The sequence below is a fragment of the Ciona robusta genome, chromosome 2 (genome assembly GCF_009617815.1).
Source record: "Ciona robusta chromosome 2, ASM961781v2".
NCBI lineage: Eukaryota > Metazoa > Chordata > Ascidiacea > Phlebobranchia > Cionidae > Ciona > Ciona robusta.
The window spans coordinates 1,251,831-1,272,732 of NC_143236.1; the positions used below are offsets into that span (position 1 = coordinate 1,251,831).

The 20,902-nt window shown below is 36.0% G+C and overlaps 2 protein-coding genes across 3 annotated transcripts; one reads left to right on the forward strand and one right to left on the reverse strand.

Moving 5' to 3' along the window:
- The first annotated feature begins 1,076 nt into the window (after positions 1-1,076).
- Positions 1,077-10,606, forward strand: LOC149739580 (uncharacterized). The gene is made up of 19 exons (XM_089873104.1): positions 1,077-1,364; positions 1,736-1,862; positions 2,119-2,284; positions 2,871-3,024; positions 3,295-3,401; positions 3,458-3,592; positions 4,328-4,504; positions 4,857-4,959; positions 5,421-5,659; positions 6,002-6,149; positions 6,314-6,485; positions 6,788-6,938; positions 7,386-7,548; positions 7,881-8,011; positions 8,106-8,219; positions 8,779-8,951; positions 9,261-9,609; positions 10,035-10,266; positions 10,455-10,606. The coding sequence occupies exons 1-19, from the start codon at positions 1,337-1,339 to the stop codon at positions 10,541-10,543; spliced, it is 2,958 nt and encodes a 985-aa protein (XP_089729230.1). The 5' UTR covers positions 1,077-1,336; the 3' UTR covers positions 10,544-10,606.
- A 101-nt stretch (positions 10,607-10,707) lies between these two features.
- LOC149739581 (rho GTPase-activating protein 1-like) lies at positions 10,708-20,820 on the reverse strand. 2 transcript variants are annotated; one of them, XM_089873109.1, is made up of 11 exons: positions 20,504-20,820; positions 16,220-16,371; positions 15,813-15,907; positions 15,269-15,400; positions 14,351-14,536; positions 13,870-13,989; positions 13,399-13,472; positions 13,061-13,146; positions 12,619-12,730; positions 12,123-12,313; positions 10,708-11,606 (listed from the first exon to the last, which is right to left on the reverse strand). In XM_089873109.1, exons 1-11 carry the CDS (start codon positions 20,658-20,660, stop codon positions 11,511-11,513), a joined length of 1,401 nt encoding a protein of 466 aa, XP_089729235.1. In that variant the 5' UTR covers positions 20,661-20,820; the 3' UTR covers positions 10,708-11,510. The 2 variants fall into 2 exon arrangements, with proteins under 2 accessions (XP_089729235.1, XP_089729236.1); XM_089873110.1 differs by lacking the exon at positions 20,504-20,820 and adding an exon at positions 16,726-16,886.
- Positions 20,821-20,902: the final 82 nt, after the last annotated feature.

Below are 20,902 nucleotides of genomic sequence, written 5' to 3' on the forward strand. Positions count from 1 at the left end.
GCAAGAGGATTTATTGATTAAGACCCCCGAGAGCCAGGAGTGCACACATAGAATTTGTTGATGGAGTAAATAATATTCTAGACCCAGTCCGCTTTTCCAGAAGCTTCAACGGCCCGTTTGTACAAACAGTCGGCTGTCAGTAGAATCACATGAAACCAGTCTTGATGACACTCTTGTTTATCTAAGCCCCGCAAATCAGGTTGGCATGAATTAATTATGCTCCTGTGGTGTTGTATGCGTAAATATACGTGATAAGCCAATTGGATTCCAAGTATGTCGTTAGGGGCGGGAATAACTTAAATATAGTAAATTCAAACATTGAATAGCACCTAATAAAAACACATCTGTCATATCAATAAAACAATTTATATAATTGACGTCAAATTACAAAAAATCGGATCGTTATAATATTGAATCGGCGGCTAGTTCAGGTCATCGGGTATTTCGTAATATCTACGAAGCAACTTTAAGTTAATAAGTAAATGCACGCAAACCCAAAGGAAAATTCCCTTGTGAATTGCTGTTTTAAAGCTTTAAGCCTAATCTTGTTTACGTGTTTTAACAACTCTAATTTATAAAACCGCTTCTCGGGGGAATTTATGCCGGTTTTATTTTCTGTGTGTTTATTGTTTCATTTGCACTGCCGCCATTGATGTACGCGAACATATGCGTAAACTCATGATTGTTTAACGTCTTGCCTTTTTCTACTAAAATTAGGCAACCCCGGTGCTTTGTCCTTTAAAGGTTATTAACTCTCTCAAAATATGTTTGATAGTTGACAGTGAAAGCGAAGCGTATTGCCAGCGCTTATTTTGTGTAAATACGAATATCGAAGTGAAAACAGAAGCTTCATTGTACGCAATATACGAACACGCTTCCTCGGGGGCAACCAAAACAACGCTGGTGCAGTGGTCCAGCTATGATTCCAGATCCCACAGCTTCACGATGAATGTAACGCGTATTCAAAAGCGGATCAAGTTAGCAAAAGGACAAAAGCCCCCTTTCGCTCGTTTGTACGCCGACTATTTAACTGGCTCAGATTTCATATTCGGGAAACTCGAAACTATTTTGCTACAATTTCGAAAGGTTACCCGTTCAAGATGGCCCTATGTACATCTGCCTGGAAACCTAGGGCTATGTAGGTTCGCAAAGGTCAAATGCTTCCCTAGTATTTTAACTGAGTAAAAGGTAGATGTTGTAACTGTTTTTTTTTCATCATGGAGTCTGCACCGCAATCCACACACAGCTTATGTAGTGTAGTGTAAATGTTTAAGTTTGATCAAACCTTGCAGAACCACCAGTTAATATTCGCGATCTTAGACGTCCTTTATCGACGATGGAACCAAGTTACGTGCTCACCAATGGTAAGAACTGAATATGAAATCGCTGTTTTGTTTACGGTTATAAATTGAGTAAGAATTATGATTGCGTTTTTTTCGGTTCTGGTCTATGCTTTATTCCTTCAGTGAATATATAGTAGGGTGGGGAAAGATGGGACATATGTCTTTTCATTTTACCCCTCGTCACGTATGGTAGTAAACAAGAACAATTTAAACGAATTATAAAACCGTATCCTTACAACATAGACAGTTGTTAATTGTATAAAACACCATCAGGATATTTAGAGATTCGGTGCTAATAGGGATTCGGTCCTATCTTACCTCGCATCACTATATTATCGTTGGTCCCTGCGTGCCATATGAGTATTAGCACCAACCGCAAACTTTTCTTGCAGAAGCGATGGAGCTTGACGAATTCCTTTGTGACGTATCAATGCACTTGCGCAGACGCGATATGCGCATGTTGCTTAAATATATTGGGATTGGTGAGCGAGAGATCGATGGATTGCTTTATGAAAACAGGTTATTAAGAATACTAATCATTAAAGCGAAAGCGTTGTTTTTAAAATAATTCATATTTTGCGGCGCTGTGTATTATGTAAAACTCGTTGTAATTATTTCGGATTATGGCTATGGTGTTTTTATTAAAAAATCGCAGGTGCATATATTTAATTCATTATTATTTTAACAATTAATTTACCCCAAGCCCGATTTTGGTTTCTCGTTACCGATATAATATCGTTAATCAACAAAATATTGATTTTGTTGCATGTCACAGACAGACCGCTGGAATTGAGCGCGGTTTATTGACTGGGGCTGGGGTGGTTGTTGAAGGGAGTAACAGCATTAACTTCCTTGATCAACGGAAGAAAGCAATGCGAACCTGGTGGGAATATGCCGCTAACACGAGACAGAGGGCAACACCCTCGCAGCAAAAAGTCAAGGTAAAAATCCAAGTGACCTATTCTAAAACACGCATGCTGTAATGTATGGTAGTATAGTAGGGTGGGGGAAGATGGGACACCTTTTCATTTCAATTTTGTCCCATTTGGTAGTAAACAAGGAAATTCAAAGAATTGTAAAACCGTATCCTCATATACCGTTGTTTATTTTTTTTAAACACGATCAGGATATTTGGATATTAGGTTCCAAAGATGTCCCATCTCCCCCACCGTACTATAAATTTATATTTGTTGGTATGTAGATGAAGGGGCTTCATTTGTCACAACAGAGAATGATTGAAGTTAAATCCGCCGCCTGTGCCGTTACATTATTGTTAGCGTAGACCTGTATGTGACATAAAGAGGTCAATAAGTGAAGGCTCGTTGCCGCTACTATTGTTGGTATGTCTGTCCTTGGGCAATACAGCGCATGCCAATTGCTTCAACTCAGCGGTCACTAATGAGTTGTCCAGACTTTCAGTCCTACATTCCAAATAACGTGCCCGCCACGTGAGAGTAAATAAGTTCATTTAATTTATTTATTCAAAGTTATGGGCACGTTTCCTAATTGCAAGTTTTATTATTTAAGGTGGTGGAATCATCAACTACATTTACACTCCCCCACATACCTGAGAACCAACCAATCACGGAAGGGGAAGGTCACGTGGGAAAGCCACCTGATGCAGCTCGTTCATCAACTCCCAAACTCCCCCGTTTGACTCCAAATTCCGACCTGAAAACAGGTGAAACCAAAACTTGGTGGTGGGTTTCACTTAATCTATTTCTCAAACACACACAAAAATAACACAACAAAAACAATGACTCAGAAAGTTACATATATGGTAAATTGCCGTATCTTATCAAATGGGTTAGCGTAGATTTAACAAAAGTGTTCCGTAAACGAAGATATAAATAACGTGTCCCACCTTGCCCCACCCTATTATAATTGTCATCCATTCATTTACCAAACTACAACTACTGGTAATCAGTAATAGTTTAATTATTTGATACAGATGTGTCTAATATACTTGAAAAAGTCGTCGACCAACTTCACCCGAGTGTTCCAAAAATACTAATCGAAAATCAACACGAAGACGACACAAGTGATCAGAAGCACCAAGTTAGTTTTGGCTTTTAATGCTAAATTAATGCAGTCATAAAAATACTGTTATTTAGAACAACAGTCCATACTTGACACCCAACTCGATAGCCGTGCCAGCTGTTAACACTCCGCCCCCCGCATCGCCAGCAGGCAGCAGTCGGTTAGCATCACCTGCCAAAACTATGAGAGTTAAAGTTCCTGTTGTTGAGGTATCTTCTATTTTTAAAGAGTGTAATTACACTGACATTGGTTACAGTAGTTGCAATAAGAAATGATCCAAATGTAACATATTTGGTACCTCGTAAGCTATATTACGAGGTTTATTAACACCTGTGTTATAACCACTGTCGTTTCCGACCACACGGGGATAAAATAAGTTACATTCATTCATTTATTTATTTATTAAAATGCGATATGAAAATTTGAATTTCTATCGGGGCATTTAGAAACACCACAGCGTCGAAAAACAACCATCGTTATTTCCACGTATACTCCATTATTAAGATTTCGGATCACATGAACCCAAACGCATTTTTCTTAATAGAAACCTCATCAGGGAATTTAGAACGCGATGAACGAAAAATAAACCTAGATTTGAGTCCTTTGTGGTTAGGTTTAAAGTCCATTATATAAAAAGTCCGGATATTATAGGCATTTCATATAATGAATGAAGGTAAACCCGAGGACATACTGTGAGTGCTCAGGTGGTGAATGCGGCATTTGTGGGTATAGACCTGGTTTAAGCGGCCTTTACACGCGGTTTTACTTCCATCCTGTCATTAGATTATGAATTGTCCTTTTTTAAATTATTATGCAATCGAAATTTTAATGGACATTTTAATGAAACAATAAGAAATCGAATCGTCTTCTAATCAGTTTTAATTCCACAAAATCCTAATTTTTGGACGTTTGATTTTTAGTCTATTTTAATATGCATATATTAGCTTCAAACTGAATCTGACGAGCTGTCACAGTCGACAAGGTCACAACCAAACTATCACTCTGGAACCGACAACTTTATTCAAAATACGACAGTGGATAGAAGTCAGCAAACTGACATCACGGGAGGTGACGTGGCACCTGATCAAGTAGCCATATATGGAAGCAATGTAACGCTAGAGGTGATTTATTGAATGTTAGCGTGTGGTAGATCCGGAACAGATGCCGGATATAATATACCCACCCATATGATGACATCCGACATATATGTATTGTAAATCAAATGTTTCGCATGTTGTTTCATTCAGAAAATGCATTTTTTTCTAAAGTTACAGTTGGTTGGGGGAAGGCGGGACATCTTTTCATTCTATTTTTGTCCCAATTTTTATTAAACAAAGTACATTGTGAAACCGTATACCATCACGACTTCAATAGTCCGTTTTTAATTGTCTAAAAACGTTCAGGGTATTTGAATATTATGTGTTAAAGGCATCTCGTTTTTCCGGCAATACTATATATCCGCCTTTTCTATAGGAATTGCTTCGCAAACTCTGGAGAGGTTTGCAGTCATGTGGGCTGCAGAAGGTCGTTGATGATATTCAGCAACGATGGCTGATACGCATCGACACCAATCAAGGTGGGGAATAATTTTCATGTCTGCTAATAAGGCTCATATTGTAGAGGTCGACGAATTATAAATTGGTAATATAGTAGGGTGGAGGAAGACTGGACACCTTTAGAACATAATATCCAAATACTCTGATCGTGTTTTAAACAATTAACAACATCTAAGGGGGTCGTGAACACACGGTTATATAATTCCTTGAATGTTCTTTGTTTACTACCAAATGAAATGATTAAATAAAAGGAAAAGGTGTCTCGTCTTCCCCTACCCTACTATATCATTAAATGTAACAAAAAAAAACAAATATTTCCGACAAAGAAGTACTCAGCACTTTAAATTAGGAAAAAAACGTCTACTCTACATAAACAAAGCAGTGTAATAATGTTTAGCGTTATAGTTGCCTTTCAAACAGGTTAAACTATACAGGTTTTGGTAAATACAAATTTGAAGCTACGTTATTTGCATATACCCAGGACGAGCCGACATGTATCCGAAAATGACGTGGGGAACCCCCATGCCCCCACAAACCCCCTTCACTTACCCACCCTACAAAAAAATCGGACATATGGCGGTTATGGGCTCGACCATGAGCATCGAAACGAAGCCACCAGTTCCAACCGACGCCACATCCTTTAACGGGAGGTATTACAGCAGCGGCCACATGACGTCACGAAGCTTAATTTTGGAAAGTTCGCAAGGTGCAAGATTCATGGTAAGTTTTAGTGGTGAATAATGGGTTATCCAAGTTATCAGACATACATATAAAAATAAAAATACCCTCCCCCCAAAAAAAAATAAACAATCACCCACAAACTAACATACGCACTTGGTAACTCGTAAGCTGGCACGAGGTGTATGAAACAGAGCATTCCTGTTTAAACTATTGTTTTCCGGCCCCGCGAGGATAAAGAAAGTTACATTCATTCGTTCGTTTATTCATTCATTTATTTATTTATTCATTCATTCATTCATTCATGTACTCGTTCATTCATTCGATCATTCATTCATTCATTCTAAGACGTACGTGTCTGTCTAATAATCTAATTTCTTGTAGCCAAAGGCTGTTCGGGAAAGATTACAAACGCGGTCCGCGAAGTCACGTGGTGGAGTTACTGCGATATCATTGGACGGGAATCCTGTGACGTCATTCCCAGCTCGGGATTCTTGGAAACTTCGAACAGACACTGTTCGGCGTAAAGGAGGTTAGATATATTCGTCGGTATAAAGTAGGTGACTGGAAATTAGGTTTATGGGAAAAAAATATTTAAAAAAAGAAAAAGGGTAGTTGACTAGAAAATAGGTTTATGTGAAAAAAAAACATATATAAAAGACAAAAAGTAGTTGACTGGAATAGTTATTATTATAGCAACGGTGAACATTCACGTGAGCATCAGCGACGTCACATTACCAACACAACCGTCAACAAAATGGGGAACCAGTTTGCATGTCAGCCCGACGCAAATACGAGAGCGAGTTGCCCGGGTTTTTCTCACTTACGTTATTAACGAATCACGTCACCTCAGCAGGGCAGTAGACAGGTAATTAACCAATATATGCTCAAACTTCTGCATCTGTTGTTTAAACATGTTAATATAGGGCGGGGGAGATGAACATTCAAACAGTTATAAAACCACATTTTCACGTAGGGTGGTGGAAGATGGGACACCTTTCCGTCTCATTTAGCAGTAAACAAAAACATTTAAAGAAATACAAACCGTATCCTCACAACTCCCATAGACCGTTGTTAATTGTTTAAAACACGATCAGGATATATGAATATTATGTGCTGAAGGTGTCTCACCTTATAACCCACAGTACTATATGACTGGGCGTTTTACAGAATAGAGAAGATTCGTGGTTTGGTGATAGAAACTGTTCAGAAGAGAATCGGCGGAGGCGGTACAGGGGTCGAAATCCCAGCATCTGAGATTGTTTTTAATTGCCGATGTCTTTATCCTGAAACCGTGGAACAACTATGGCTTCTTTATCAAGTAAATCTACTTTTTTATCTTTATCTATTCTATAGTAGGTTGGGGGAAAATGGGTCACCTTTTCATTCTATTTTCTCGCCCAACTTGGTAGTAAACAAATAAAATGCAAAGAATTATAAAAGCGTATCCTAACGACTTCCCTAGGCCGTTATTAATTGTTTAAAACACGATCAAAATATTTAGATATTTTGTGCTAAAGGTGTCCCATCTTCCCCACCCTACTCTATATCAAGATTCTACTTTTTATCCATCTCTCTTCTATATCAAGTTTATCTACTTTTTTATCTATAGATTTTCCTTGTTAACTATTTGAACTTGTTAACTATTCCTTGTTAACTATTTGAACATTTTTTGGCGTAATTTTGGACGATTTTTGTTTTATATTGGCTATAGTGCATGTTGTTGGTACTGAGGGACATCAACATAGCAATATCTCTAATAAAACAGAGCAGTCAATTACATGAGAACATCCACGCTGCTCTTGCCACCAGAAGAGCGCAACAAGCTTGTGCGGTGGAGAATCTTCGACTTCGAGTTGTCGTGGCTGAAGAAGAGTACCGAAGGGCATTGGGATTGCTGAGGAGAAAACCAATGCCCAACACAAAGACGGGTATCACGTGTGTTGTATTCACTTTTATGTTTCGAGCGCAGCTTATAGAATAATTACTCAGCTATTATATGGTAGGGTGGTGTGATACGGGACACCTTTAGCACATAATATCCAAATATCCTAATCGTATTTTAAACAATTAACAACTGTCTATTGGAGTCGTGAGGAAACGGCTTCATAATTCTTTAAATGTTTTTTGTTTACTACTAGATGGGATGAGAAAATAGAATAAAAAGGTGTCCCATTTCCCTCGCCCTACTATATGCACTACCAAATAGAAAGTGACACTTCGGAAACTAATCCATCATTAATTTTTTTAATACCTCCCACAGGTCGCTTTTACGTCACTCCTGCCAGTGGAGCATCAGGAACAGGCTTGGCGCATGCGCAGCAGCAAGCTTTGATGTCCGTCACGCGATATTTGAAGCTACCTACACCAGCAGAAAGCATGGATATAATTGAGGTAAAATAGAACTGTCAAAAACCGATTTCTAAATCCAATGCATATACCGTTTGTACGTCATACCAATATGTTTTGTGCGTCATACCACGATTAGGCCCCGCCACCTGTTCCACCCGTCAGCTCGTTGGCCAATAACAAAGAACCGATGTCCCGGAGAAAAATGTTGTTGAGGGAAAAAAGCAGAACACCCGTTTATCTTATTAATAAGGTAATATATATATCTATGATTTGGGATAAAACTAAAGTAAACATTCTCTGTTTTATCTTTCCAGTTTGACATTACCTACAGTATGACAGTTTGTGGACATTTAGGATTTATAAAACTTCAATTCATGTATATTCTATCTTAAAATAGTAGGGTGGAGTTAAGGGTGGGATACTTAAGTATATATTGCCTAATGTTTCCAAAATCTAAATTTATGGCGTTTTTTAGGTGTTTTAACAAAATATTTGTACCGCCACACTTGAATTAATTGACAACACTTCAAAGAAATATTAAAAACACAGAAAGTTATTAAGTGATTCGCAAAACAAGTTTTATTTTAACGATTCGCCTACCCCACCCTGCCATATGTAACTTTATGAGAGGTAGTTACGTAAACTTTAGTTCCTAAACTAAGGCATGCTACGAGTAGCAGCACAATCGAACTTTTGGTTGCACATTTTGGTTACAACCTGTACGCAATTAGTTTTGACCATTCAAAGGATTAAAAAGAAACCGTATCACTTCTTTACAAAATTAAACTAATAACCTTACTTCTGTCAAGGTTTTAAACAAGGAGCTTGAGGCGGTCAAGAAGCGAGTGCGCATGTGCGAAACAGAATGGTGCAATTTTATGGCAACAAGATACCATGTCATGCTTCGATGCGCAAGGCACGTGATGGCAAGGAGAGTGTTAGGAACCACACATAACAATCAGCCTCGATGTACAACACTCAGGTGAGGAAATACTCATATAGTAGGGTCGGGGAAGACGGGCCAACTTTAGCACATAATATCCAAATATCCTGATCGTGTTTTAAACAATTAACAACAGTACGTTAAAGTCGTAAAAAACGGTATTATGATTCTTTGAATGTTCTTTGTTTACTACTAAACGAGACGAGAAAATAGAATGACAAGGTGTCCCGATCTGCGGGACTTTACGATACTTATCCTAATATGTAACGAATATAACTTTCGTTGTTCGAGAAGATATAAACCTAAAAGAAACTGAAGACACTGTAGATAACAAATTTTCTTTCTCAGCATATTGCGGGCACTGTACAAAGCCATATGTTCTGAGAAATCAAGCGCCGTTGTAGCGACACCTCGCGGACAACACACAACAGCAATCACAACCAACCACAGTAACATTGCCCTGTACCCTTCTGACGTCACATTCTCGAACACGGATCTTGTGACGACACCAAATGACGACGATGACGTAGTGAAGGCGCGTAAACAAGAAGAAGTTGATTTTGTGACAAGTTACATCACATTTACAGATATCTTAGTGGAGCTGGGCTCGTGTAGAAGTGGAATGCAGGAAAGGATAATTGCTCGGATGGCGACCAATCCAGCAGTGGCTCCTTCCAGAAACCTTTACCTAGCTAAGGTCGGTGGACTTAGTTTAGACTGGAGAGTTACGTTTTACAAAATAATTGTATTGCCATTGTTATCATGTGACCTTGGACGCCTAACGGTAATCGCTCCGCTCCTTATGGGTTGTTTAATTGTCAGTCTTGTTAGCTCGTCTGTCTCTATCCCAGAGGGTATGAATTCAAGGCTCGTCGATGCTACCATTGTGTGTCTTTAATGGCTGTTGCTCCAACCCAGTGGTCACGAATGGGTTGCCTTATTGACAGCCATACAATAATAAAAAAAACATTACGTAACCTACATAGTTACATACATGGTATAACCCGTCAGCTGCCACGAGGTGTATGAAAGAGAACAACCGTGTAATAACCACTGGCGTTCTCCGGGTACGCGAAGTTACATTCATCCTGTTAACATAACATAATCTTGCTTTCCAATCAGGATGTTTACAATCTGATGGAGCGATGGCGCCACCTACAGGGGAGGAATTTCAACTTCAGTACTGATGAAGCTGTACAGAGGATGTCGTCACGTATTACTACTTCGGATGACTCAACGCAGATAGACAAAGACATCGAAGAACAATTTCGGGGTTTATCTGGTCTTTTACCCATGATATTCAGAATCGCAGATCAAGTAACAACAAAGTTATCAGCACTACTGCCAAAGCAAGGTACTGTTTCACTTGTGTGTGTGAATGAATGAGGCAATACCAATCGTGCGTATTCTGTTTTTTATATCCCATGTCCACTTACAAGGTACCACATGTAACATTATGTATAGATACATAAGAAAATACCATTACACAAGGAAGAGTCAAGTGAGTGGTACATGACAACTAATAAAGTCTGTTTTTCACAGATGAAGCGACTCCAAAACTGTGTTCATACGTAGCAACCCCACGTGGTAAAACAACAGAGAGGAACTTGTCCTTATGGTTGAGTGCGTGATGTTTAAAGACACTACATATGCCCTTTCGTAATTACTTAATAAATAAAAAAATTTGATCGTAACCCCTGGGTTAGAAGCAGGAGCGCTAACCAAGTGTGCCACGGCGCCAGTAGTTGACAGGATGTTTATATACAGCGTGACCAATATACAACACAAATATAAATATGTTTGTATAATGTATTTGGTTAAAATGAAGCAGGCGGTAGGTTTTACATTATACAAGTAATAATATAGCGCTACAATTGCGAAAACTTAACCACTGCCAGCAATGGATTTTGCCAATTTTGATAATTTTTTGTTTCAACGTATTTAAAATATCAACTCTACATTCTAGTTTTTGTGTGGTAAGTTAAAAAAGGTAGGCAGAAAAAGTGGTTACGCCAGCAGCGGTGTTTGAAACTTTAGATAACTTGCTACAGAAGTGGAATATCCGCAACACAACGGAAATGAAGTTACACAGTGTATGAGCATTGCACATTTAAAATCAATAGAATACATTCAACACTCCATACATATACATACAGCAATAATTTACACATTACCAGAATAAAATGGGACCATTTCTGTCTAGAATATGTGAATAAATGTAATGATTGTTTTGGTTGAATGTTTTAGGGGGGGTTAGAATAAATGTAATATTAACCAGATCATGTTGTTTAAACATTAGGAAAGGGTTGTTTTTGTATGCTTAAAATACAAAGTGCATAAAACAATATTTATATAACAGATTTTAATAAACTTGTTTGTACTCTTACTGTGTAACCCAGTATGTTTGACTTATTCATTATAGTGTGTTAGTTCACACTCCATATCTACAAATACTGGGACAGTTTGAAATCAAATAAAAACCAGCTTCAACACTAGAACTAGCTTCCGCATGTACAAATATGGGCAATATTACAAGATACCACCACCGCACTAAGTCTAGTCAATATAAAGGTTACCATTGTGATGTCATAAGTGTGGTTAGCAATCTGAGTCTTCAGCGAACAGTTGTTCATGATTTTGAAGCATCAGCATTGTGAAAGTGTTGATTGGACCCATTGCCACCAAGGATGCAGCCTGTTAATAAGAAATTAATAAAGTTGATTTATTAAACGATAAATGCATAGTATGGTAAAAAATAAAAAGCTGATAATAGCAATACTTTTTTTATTTTTTATAACATGTAGCGGCTGAAAAAGTAGTTTAACCCAAATATAATGAAAGAAAAGGAACTTGAATAAACGATTAAATTATAATAAATCGTTTTAAAGAAATTTGTGTAAAATAAATACATAAATGGTTTCATGTTTTTTTTTAAATTGCAACTGACTAGTGAATGTAAATGGTAAATACATGCTATAGTGGAAAATATTAAGCTGATGATAACAATTTCATATTTTTTGACATGAAGTTGCTGAAAAACTGCAGGAAACTACAGTTTCATAAATAATTTAATTACAATAAAACGTTTTAAAAATAAAATGTTTTCTAAATTAAAAATAAAATGTTTTTAATAAAAAAAAAAAAAAAATTGTTTTTAAAAATAAAATGTTTGCTTTTTTTATTGCTATAAACTGGTCAATGCATTATTACCTGATCAGTTGACCAAGCTAGGTTTGGTCCGAACACAACAGCAAGGTTGCTGAAGGTCATTCGATTCTCATCTGAACGCGCAGCAACAATTGCTAGGAAATCCATGATATATTTGAGTAAGATGAAGTTTAATCTTGGAAGTTTTTGAAGGAGAGAAGAAACAACTCTGACTCTTGTCTCTTCTTCAACTCCTAGATAAAAACACTTTTAAAAAATTTTTTTTAACACTTAAAACAATCTTTTAAAAACACAAAATACAAAAAATGGAATAGCCGTTGCAGAGGGATTAACAAACTGCGAATGAAAGTTGTGAGAGCTAAAAGCAAATTTGCTAAGCGGAATAATGACTAAATCCAGGTTTGGTTGTTTAGATGACAGATTGTGCAGGTTCTTAAATAAATAAGTCTAGAGACTTGATAAAATGTGAATGTTACACAAATTTGGTCTGTGGAAATAATTTGACTATTGCCGTGTAAAAGGGTTAAAGGCTGCTTACTTGAGATGTTAAGAATATATTCATAAAGTTGAAAAGTAAGCACTGGTTCAGGAAGCTGACGAAGAAATGCTTTGAGCGTGACAGCAGCCAAGTGTGGATCATCAAACACAACCTGTGTGAAAATAAAAATGTGAAAAATTAAGTATGAATAAGTATATGAAAAAGTAAGTATAACTTAGTTAAGTTTTGCCTGGTGGCAACAACGGTCGTTATAACATAGGTCACAGGTGTCCTGTTTCAAACACTTCACAAGATACGGAAGTTCACAAAGGTGACAGTGCCGGGCCTTAAACTGGTTATCTTTGGTATAGAAATTGATGCTCTAACCACTGGGTATTGTAATGAATTAACTTTTTGGGGGTTAAATTTTTTCTTGTTGTGTAGAATGTTAAAGCATAATGCAGTTAAAAGATGTAATGTGAAAATGTTCAATTCAACGTACTGTAGTTCCAGCATTATAGAGCTTTTGGACTTCACGTAATGCAATCGCTGATGCAGATCGTCGAAATAAACCTTCCGTGCTTAAACCTGATGAAAAGTTAAAATCAACAATATTAGTTCTACAACTGCTATTGGCTGTTAACAGACACAACACAACCGAAGTGATTGTTTTCTGGTGAAATGAATGGTGAATACCTTGATCATGTCCTGCCAGTGGCAGGCCAAAGGTTAGTGCAATAAAGTTAATGTGTATTGTTCAAGCATCACTTTACAGTTAAACCTAATTTAATTAGATCAGAAAGCAGAACTGACAGCCATGCAAAAGGGAAGTTTTCTTACCATTTTCTTTAATATATGATATAGTATCTTGCACAACTTTGGGAATGTTGTAGCCTGGATTATTTGTGTTCAAACTGGAAAGGAAAGTAAATAATTATCTTTTTTAAAAGTAACTAGTGACAAAAAGATTAATGTAGTCAACAAAGTGGTACTTGCCACTTTGAGTAAGAAAAGACAACACCTTCAAAGACAGAAAAATAAAAAACAACAATACATAATTTCCAATAGAATTTTAAATACCCAAAGAAATCTTACAATTATTTCTACACATCAATGGTCGCTAAATATTGTTCCTTCAGACTAAAATGTATATTTTTATATTTACTGAAAAAGATATTTTTTAAAGCATTACTTGAAGAGAAAAACTAAAAGAAAAACAACTACACTTTCTAGTGTTTCCTATTTTTACTTGATTTTAGATCAAAAATTTTTTTAATTTGAAATAAAATTAAATATAAAACAAACACTTACAAATCAAGTGAGACACCAAATTGTTGTGTGGTCAACGGTTCAACTGGTTTGTCACTATCCGATGCATCACGAGGACGAGTCTCTGCTTTGTTCAACTTCTTCACCAATTCACGATCATGACTGAAATCATGTAATGTATCACGTGATGTCACTATTTTTATACACATGAAGTTTTTAACACCTGTTAAAAGCTTTTCATCAACATAGAGAAGTTTTTTTAACCATTCTTTGAAATAACTCAATATACAGAATATAGGTGTAACAAACTTAAAGCAGCAAATTTCATGTCTGCAACTGAGTTTTGTATATACAATAGGGATATCAGTGACTAGTGGTGATTTTAACTATAAACAGAAAGATATTCTTCTTTATGACATCATTAGCGCTTTGGTCAAATCCGCCACATTTGAAATTAAACCAACTAATGTTTCATTACTGTGCAGCAGTTCAAGTATAAACACATATCTTAACAGAAACTCACTCAAGTACATCCTGTGGTATTGGAAGTTGATCAAGGTGCACCACATCTGCTATTTCATGCAAATAGTTAACATAACTCATCTTGCGACCAAACTTCACACTGATTAGTGGTTTGAATACATTCATTAGGATTCTTATGAAGGTGGTCGGATGAACAAGGTATAAGGATTTCAGATTTTTTTTATATCTGGGAGAAATATGATGTTTATTTTGCTGTTGTTTTTACCAGCAATACTGCATACTACTCTGATTTTTTCGATTGTTAATATAATAAAATTGAAATTATATTTTATACCACAGCAAAACAACATTAAGATTGCATAAGTAACTTCTAATGAAAGCATAAAACAGTGGAAATATAGAAACCTAAAACACGAATTTCCATAACATAACATGCTTGCCTTATTTGGCAATTGCTTCACCCCAGTGGTCACGAATGGGTTGTCTTAACTGTCAGTCATACAGTAAAAACCATCACCCAAAACAGTAACATTTGTGGTAACTTTGCTGGCACGAAGTGTATGAAACAGAACACCCATGTTATTATAACTGAGACTGGCGCAAGGTCCCAAGGGTAAAGTAGGTCCAAGTTTTTGTCATCATTTTTACATAGTATACCATTTAACAGCAAAATAATTAAATAATAGAATATTATAAAAAAAACTGATGTATAATGCCCTATGCAAATTTGATTATAAATTAAATAACATCCATCTAAACCAGTGGTTTCCCAAAGTGGGGGTTGGTTATAAACAGGGCAATTGGAGGCAAAGAGAGTTAATCATGGCAGTTGTACTAAGATAGGACAATGAAGACAAAAACCTGGAAATCGTATGTCATTCCCTGTATCGCAAGAAAACAACTAAGTTTGGCTAACTTGTAGTAGAATAACATAATATCTGTTAAATATTCATCTTACTTTCGATCAAACTCCTTATAAGCTTCACGCAACCATGAAAACGATGGTTTGTTTGAGCTGTTGAGACCATAGTGAAGGTAAACCACACTGTAATCGGACTCCACATACTTGTCCAAGCTGAACTTCAAATACCTGGTATGTATAAATATATAAAGATATGTGGTAATAATGTTGGTGGATTGAGCATTTAATTATTGACTATTAGGTAGGTCTTATAGTAGGGTGGGGAAAGATGGGACACCATTTTATGTTATCTTCCCGTTTGGTAGTAAACAAAGAACATTCAGGGAATGATAAAAACGTATCTTCTTCACAATTCCCAAAGACTGCTGTCTGCTGTTAATTAATTAATACAGGATTAGGATATTTGGATATTATATGCTAAAGGTGTCCCATCTTATCCCACAGTACTATGTACTAGTATATAATAACAAGTTTTGCTTACCAAAACAATGAACAAAACATTGTGTGATGGGGAATCACAGAGGAAGAAAACAATAGTATACCAAACACACACATAAAGTAAAAATGGGAAACTTCTCACCTTAACAATTTCTTGTGATCTAGTTCCTTATTAGAAGGAAGTTTTGAAGCACTCACCACGATCACTGGTCGTCCACTTGTATCAACTCCTGATACCTATACAGTAATAATACAATGACATCAATAATCAATATGAATGCTATCTCTTTGTATTGTAGACAATACCCAAAACCATGAAGATGAGTGCTAAGTGTCTTGGTTTGTTATAATAATAAATAATAACAATAATAACTTTATTTGTCTTTTTTTAAATATTTTAAACAAAAAGACATAATAGCATCAAAACAACAGTTGTTAAAACACGTTTACAGTTAAAAACATATTTACATCTAATTGAAAGAAAATAAGCGTGGTCGCTACACCTAGCAGACAAACGCTTTTTAAAAGAAAATCCCAGAGTTATATTACCTCTATTATTCCATATTTAGCAATATCTGCAAATTCTTCTTTGGCTCGAGTCTCATCATCCAGCCATGCTGACTTAGATGTAGGACGTGCGGTATCCCCTATTTCGGGATAAGGGGTCACTTGTGATGCTCCTATGGCAGCTTTGTGACCATCTGGGGGGGGGGAATTACTGTTGGTAAGACATATACAATACAGAGTAGATTTTAAATCAGTATTATTCTGCATATGTAATGAACTGTATATGGATCACTTTAAAAAGTTTATTATTACAATATTACATAACGTTGTTATGATATTTATTAGTTTATAACTATTATAAGTATATTATATAACATTCTGTTAAACAATACATAGGTTTGTAACTTTATATAAAAATTTGAGCAATAAACATGTTATATAACATTGTTAAAAAAATCATTAGTTTACAATTATAATAACAAGCATGAGAGCAATGAGGCCAGTGAACATAGAATTAATCTAAACATTTAATGTGATTATCAATTTACCATAAGGATTAACTATAGCAGTGCGTTTCCCACAGCAACAACCCATTTCTTTATAATCATGGTGACATAATCTATTCAGTCACTAAGTCACATTACATTAGCTGGCCAAAGATCTGAAATAAATCTGCAAACATTGTATGCAGAACTATATTATTAAGGGGGTCAGTATTCTAACTGGAGATTTAACAAGTTTAAGCAGTCAAGCAACAACTAGACCTGGCCTGTGGCTATTTAAATTAAAACAGAGTTGACCTAAGCATCGTTTTTTTTTCCATGGTTGTTCTGCTTAATTTGCAGCATTACAACTACATAATACTGAACAATCAACTAATTTTAACTCACACCGACTCCAGTAAACGGCACACGCCTACAACTAAAGTGAAACACAGGTGTTTATAAGAGATGTGCGGGAAAGTGTTATGTATAATTGATATCGTGTGTGTGTTGTGCGTAACAGCAGTGAAAGCCATGAGCGCGGCGGGATTCTTTCTGCCACAAGAACCAGACGGGCAAGAAAAGAACAATTATTAGCTTTAAATGACATAACAACGTGGTGCGGCGATAATTACGCAAGTTGTGTAGTAGGTTGGCACGCTTTCAGTGTAACGATCGTAAATTAGGCATAGTTTGCAACACAACATTCCTTTGCTTTTGATACGAATTACGTTAAACAAATATGTGCAAGTAAGCAGTAAACAACATATATTTCAAGAAATTTTAAATTATCCGTAGGCTTTAAAACCACACGATACTAAATAATAAATATACATGAATTTCGAGTGCGGTCGCATACGACGCCAACTCATCAACGCCAATCAATTTGCTCAAACAAAAATAAATAAGTCTCAATACAAAAACCTATTCCGCCAATTGACCAATATATATAACTAATTAATCCACAGCTGAACTGTTGTCTGTTGCTCTAACGAAGAAAGTTACAGATAAACTTGTGCAAACCTTATCGGTTATCGCTTTAAAATGTTCAGGATCGTAAAGCCAATTAACTATTAACTATGAGAAAAAACGGTAACTTTTTATATTTCGAACGGAAAATGTATTAAGAAGCAAACAGAACGAAAGATGGTTCCTATGACGGTATCATCAAGGCGTTAAGTCTTATTTTTCTGGTTTCCTAAACGTGTGTCACACTGCCTGTAACGGAAACCTCGTAACTCAATAACAACCTTTGAGGGAATTGAAATTTTCGGTTCTTCAAAGATAACAAAAGTCGTTTCATTCGTTGCAGAAAACTTGGTTTGGAAACAAAACAAATTCGGCGACATAAAGCTATTTAAATACGGCTATGAAGCAATAGACATTTAAATTGTTACGCGTATGTTTGCTTAACGCATGTTTGCTTAAAGGCAATTAAAACACATCACAACACTCAGGTTGGCAATGGCAACTGCCTGTCATAGAAGCAACTTTTTAACTAAATGGGTAAATTATCCTTTCCGAAATATACACCTGGATCTATTCTAGAACCCTTTATCTGTCTGCGTAAAAACGGAAAATTTAACAAAATATGCTGAAACTTAGTATTTCACAGACGCACATATTGTTCCTGCTTTTTTTTCTTCTGGAAATTACATCTGCCTTGTTGTTTCTCATGGATATGGTTGGCAAGCCGAAACGATCGGCGGCGCATCCACAGCCCGGTAACTAAATATGTGGTGGACAAAAATGAGCGACAACAATCGAAGAGAAACCAGACGCCTTCCCGTGCGCAGCAGACCGTGTCTTAATATTGTGACGTCATTGAGAAAACGACGAAAGACACGGAGCGTGTCACTCGGGTAAACAATAATAACGCGTGCTGTATCAAAGCTATTCTTGGAACATTCATGATCCATCTATTTCTAAGTATAAAATAGGTGCAAACAAAACACAACAGTGAAAATTTTCAATAAATAGTGTAAGTTTTTTTCCTTATATATATGCAAAATAAACTTTGAAGAAGCCACGCCGATAACTGGGATATCTTGCTTTAATAAAGGGCCAACATATGCTAACTCGCTTCTAATAACAATTAACACATAGAAATTACTAAGTTGAGCTGAATAAGAAAAATGACCCAACTCCTAAATAAGTAAATAGAGAAAGATATTGGGGTTGAGTGGGATCTCAATTCTATATCACATACAGTAAACACACATGAAAGTTTCATTTCGTGATGAAACAATAATTTAAGACAATGATAAGACAACAAGACAAAGAGAAAAAACAATATAATGTTATCGGTAACAAAGAAATTTTCAAACAGGAAGTTCCATAAGAGGAACAGTTTAACCATTTGGATTTGTTAGTGATGAATAATTTATGATTCGTCTATTCGGAAATTGTATTGTTTCACTCTTCAAACTGGTGACTGGTAAGCATATGCAAGATTCCTCTTGGAAAAAAATCTTGTGTTTATCTCATTTAAGTGAAACCGATAATGAAACATCCAATATGCTAATGCTATTTACAAGTGTAAACTCTTGACTAAGTATTTTAGAGATAGCAATATGCCAATACGATCATGTTGTTGTCACTAAATTCAATAATGCGAGTATTGGCAACAGTATATTACTCATACATACTAATATGAATATGCTAATGCTATTATGAATTCATCTTGCCCACAGTTTGTGGATATGATGCATTGGCTGTGGCCAACAATAAACAAACTACCAGGCTAGTATTGCATAAATATAAAGGATTTATTTTCACTGGTTACCAATAAAAATTGTACTAAAGTACTGGCGTGATCAAAAGATTGACATCTTGTTTCACAAATCACTTAACACTAAAACATATTAAGTATATGGTATTCATCTTCTTAATGGCAGGTCGCTCTTTCAATACAATGTTTAATAATTTCCTAATTGTTTATTCCCATGCTTACACATAAACTAAAACAAGGACAACAGAGACTGTACTGCCATAAAATACAAAAAGCTTTGCCATTGTTTTCATTATTGCCTGAAACGCCCTAGTGTGTAATTCAATCTAGCATTCCCATAGTTTACAGACAGTCAGCCCTACAACCGATGTTTTGCAAAAGTAAAATCGCCGGACTAGCGATTGTCATTTGTATGAGATGACTCGGATTCGATTCTTGACCATCGGTGCGACTGTTTTATCATTTTTTATTCTACTCTTTTTTATCAATAGTTTTGGATACAACCAATGAACCAAAAGTTTCGGATTACCAAACCTAGAACTAATGATGTCATCATGGAGAAAGGCTTACAAGAATAAGTTGTTTAGTTGAAAAAGTGCCACCAAAATCATACAGAAGTGTTGTTTACACAGAATTAAACATTTCTTAATAAGGACCAAACAAGACAAATAAATGTCAGAACTAGAAATTGATACATCTGGAAAAGAGTCTTGCATAATAACAACAAGAAAAACCGTTAGATAAAAAAACATTCAGGGAAGAAAGCGGACAGTTTTTGAAATTGTAATATTTGTACTATCTTGCATTTTATGTGATTGTCTGTTTTATACACACAATATTAATGGAGAAAGACATTTTTTGAAAATTAATTTTCATTAGGAAAGACCAACTGTTAAAAAAAACTGTACAGTCGTATCAGGGGTATCAATACAATATTTTATTATACTAATATTACCACGGTGTCACTACAAGGTTGTCTGAATTGTTAACCATGCAGAGAAACAAAAAAGTGGCAACTCATAAGTAGCCACAACCCACATAGTGTAAAATAGCTAGCACCAATAGGTTCCTTTGTTAAAACATGAAAATACAGTTAACAGAACAAAATAATACCTTGATTCATTTCATCTTTTAAAGATAAAGCCATTGCCAAATCATCTTCTGTTTGAAGAATCCCATTTTTCTCTTCTGCAAGAAATTCCAACTTGGATTCTGGAACAATTGGCTGCGAATCTGCACCCAGGTCCACCATAAGGTCTTCAGTAGCCATCACGATATCAAGTAAATGAAATTGACACTGAACTGTTTTAAAACCTATCTATAAAGCAGGTTCAACGAATGTATCATATAGGAAAAACAAACCAAGGTGGTTCTAGAATACAGAATTTGTAGCGGCCATTTTTGATAATCAACTGGCGCTACTAACATAAAATTTGGACACTTTACTTTACCTGATTTACCAGCCAGTTCCACTTCAAACGAAAAATAATGTTTAAAAAAATTAAACAAAAA

Coding starts and splice junctions, on each gene's coding strand:
- LOC149739581 (XM_089873109.1), bottom strand. CDS start 20,660: ATGGCTACTGAAGACCTTATGGTGGACCTGGGTGCAGATTCGCAGCCA. Junction 15,401..15,812: donor GATCACAAGAAATTGTTAAG/GTGAGAAGTTTC, acceptor TATACATACCAG/GTATTTGAAGTTCAGCTTGG. Junction 12,314..12,618: donor ATATATTCTTAACATCTCAA/GTAAGCAGCCTT, acceptor GTTTTTATCTAG/GAGTTGAAGAAGAGACAAGA.
- LOC149739580 (XM_089873104.1), top strand. CDS start 1,337: ATGGAACCAAGTTACGTGCTCACCAATG. Junction 8,220..8,778: donor CCGTTTATCTTATTAATAAG/GTAATATATATA, acceptor ACTTCTGTCAAG/GTTTTAAACAAGGAGCTTGA. Junction 8,952..9,260: donor CCTCGATGTACAACACTCAG/GTGAGGAAATAC, acceptor TTTCTTTCTCAG/CATATTGCGGGCACTGTACA.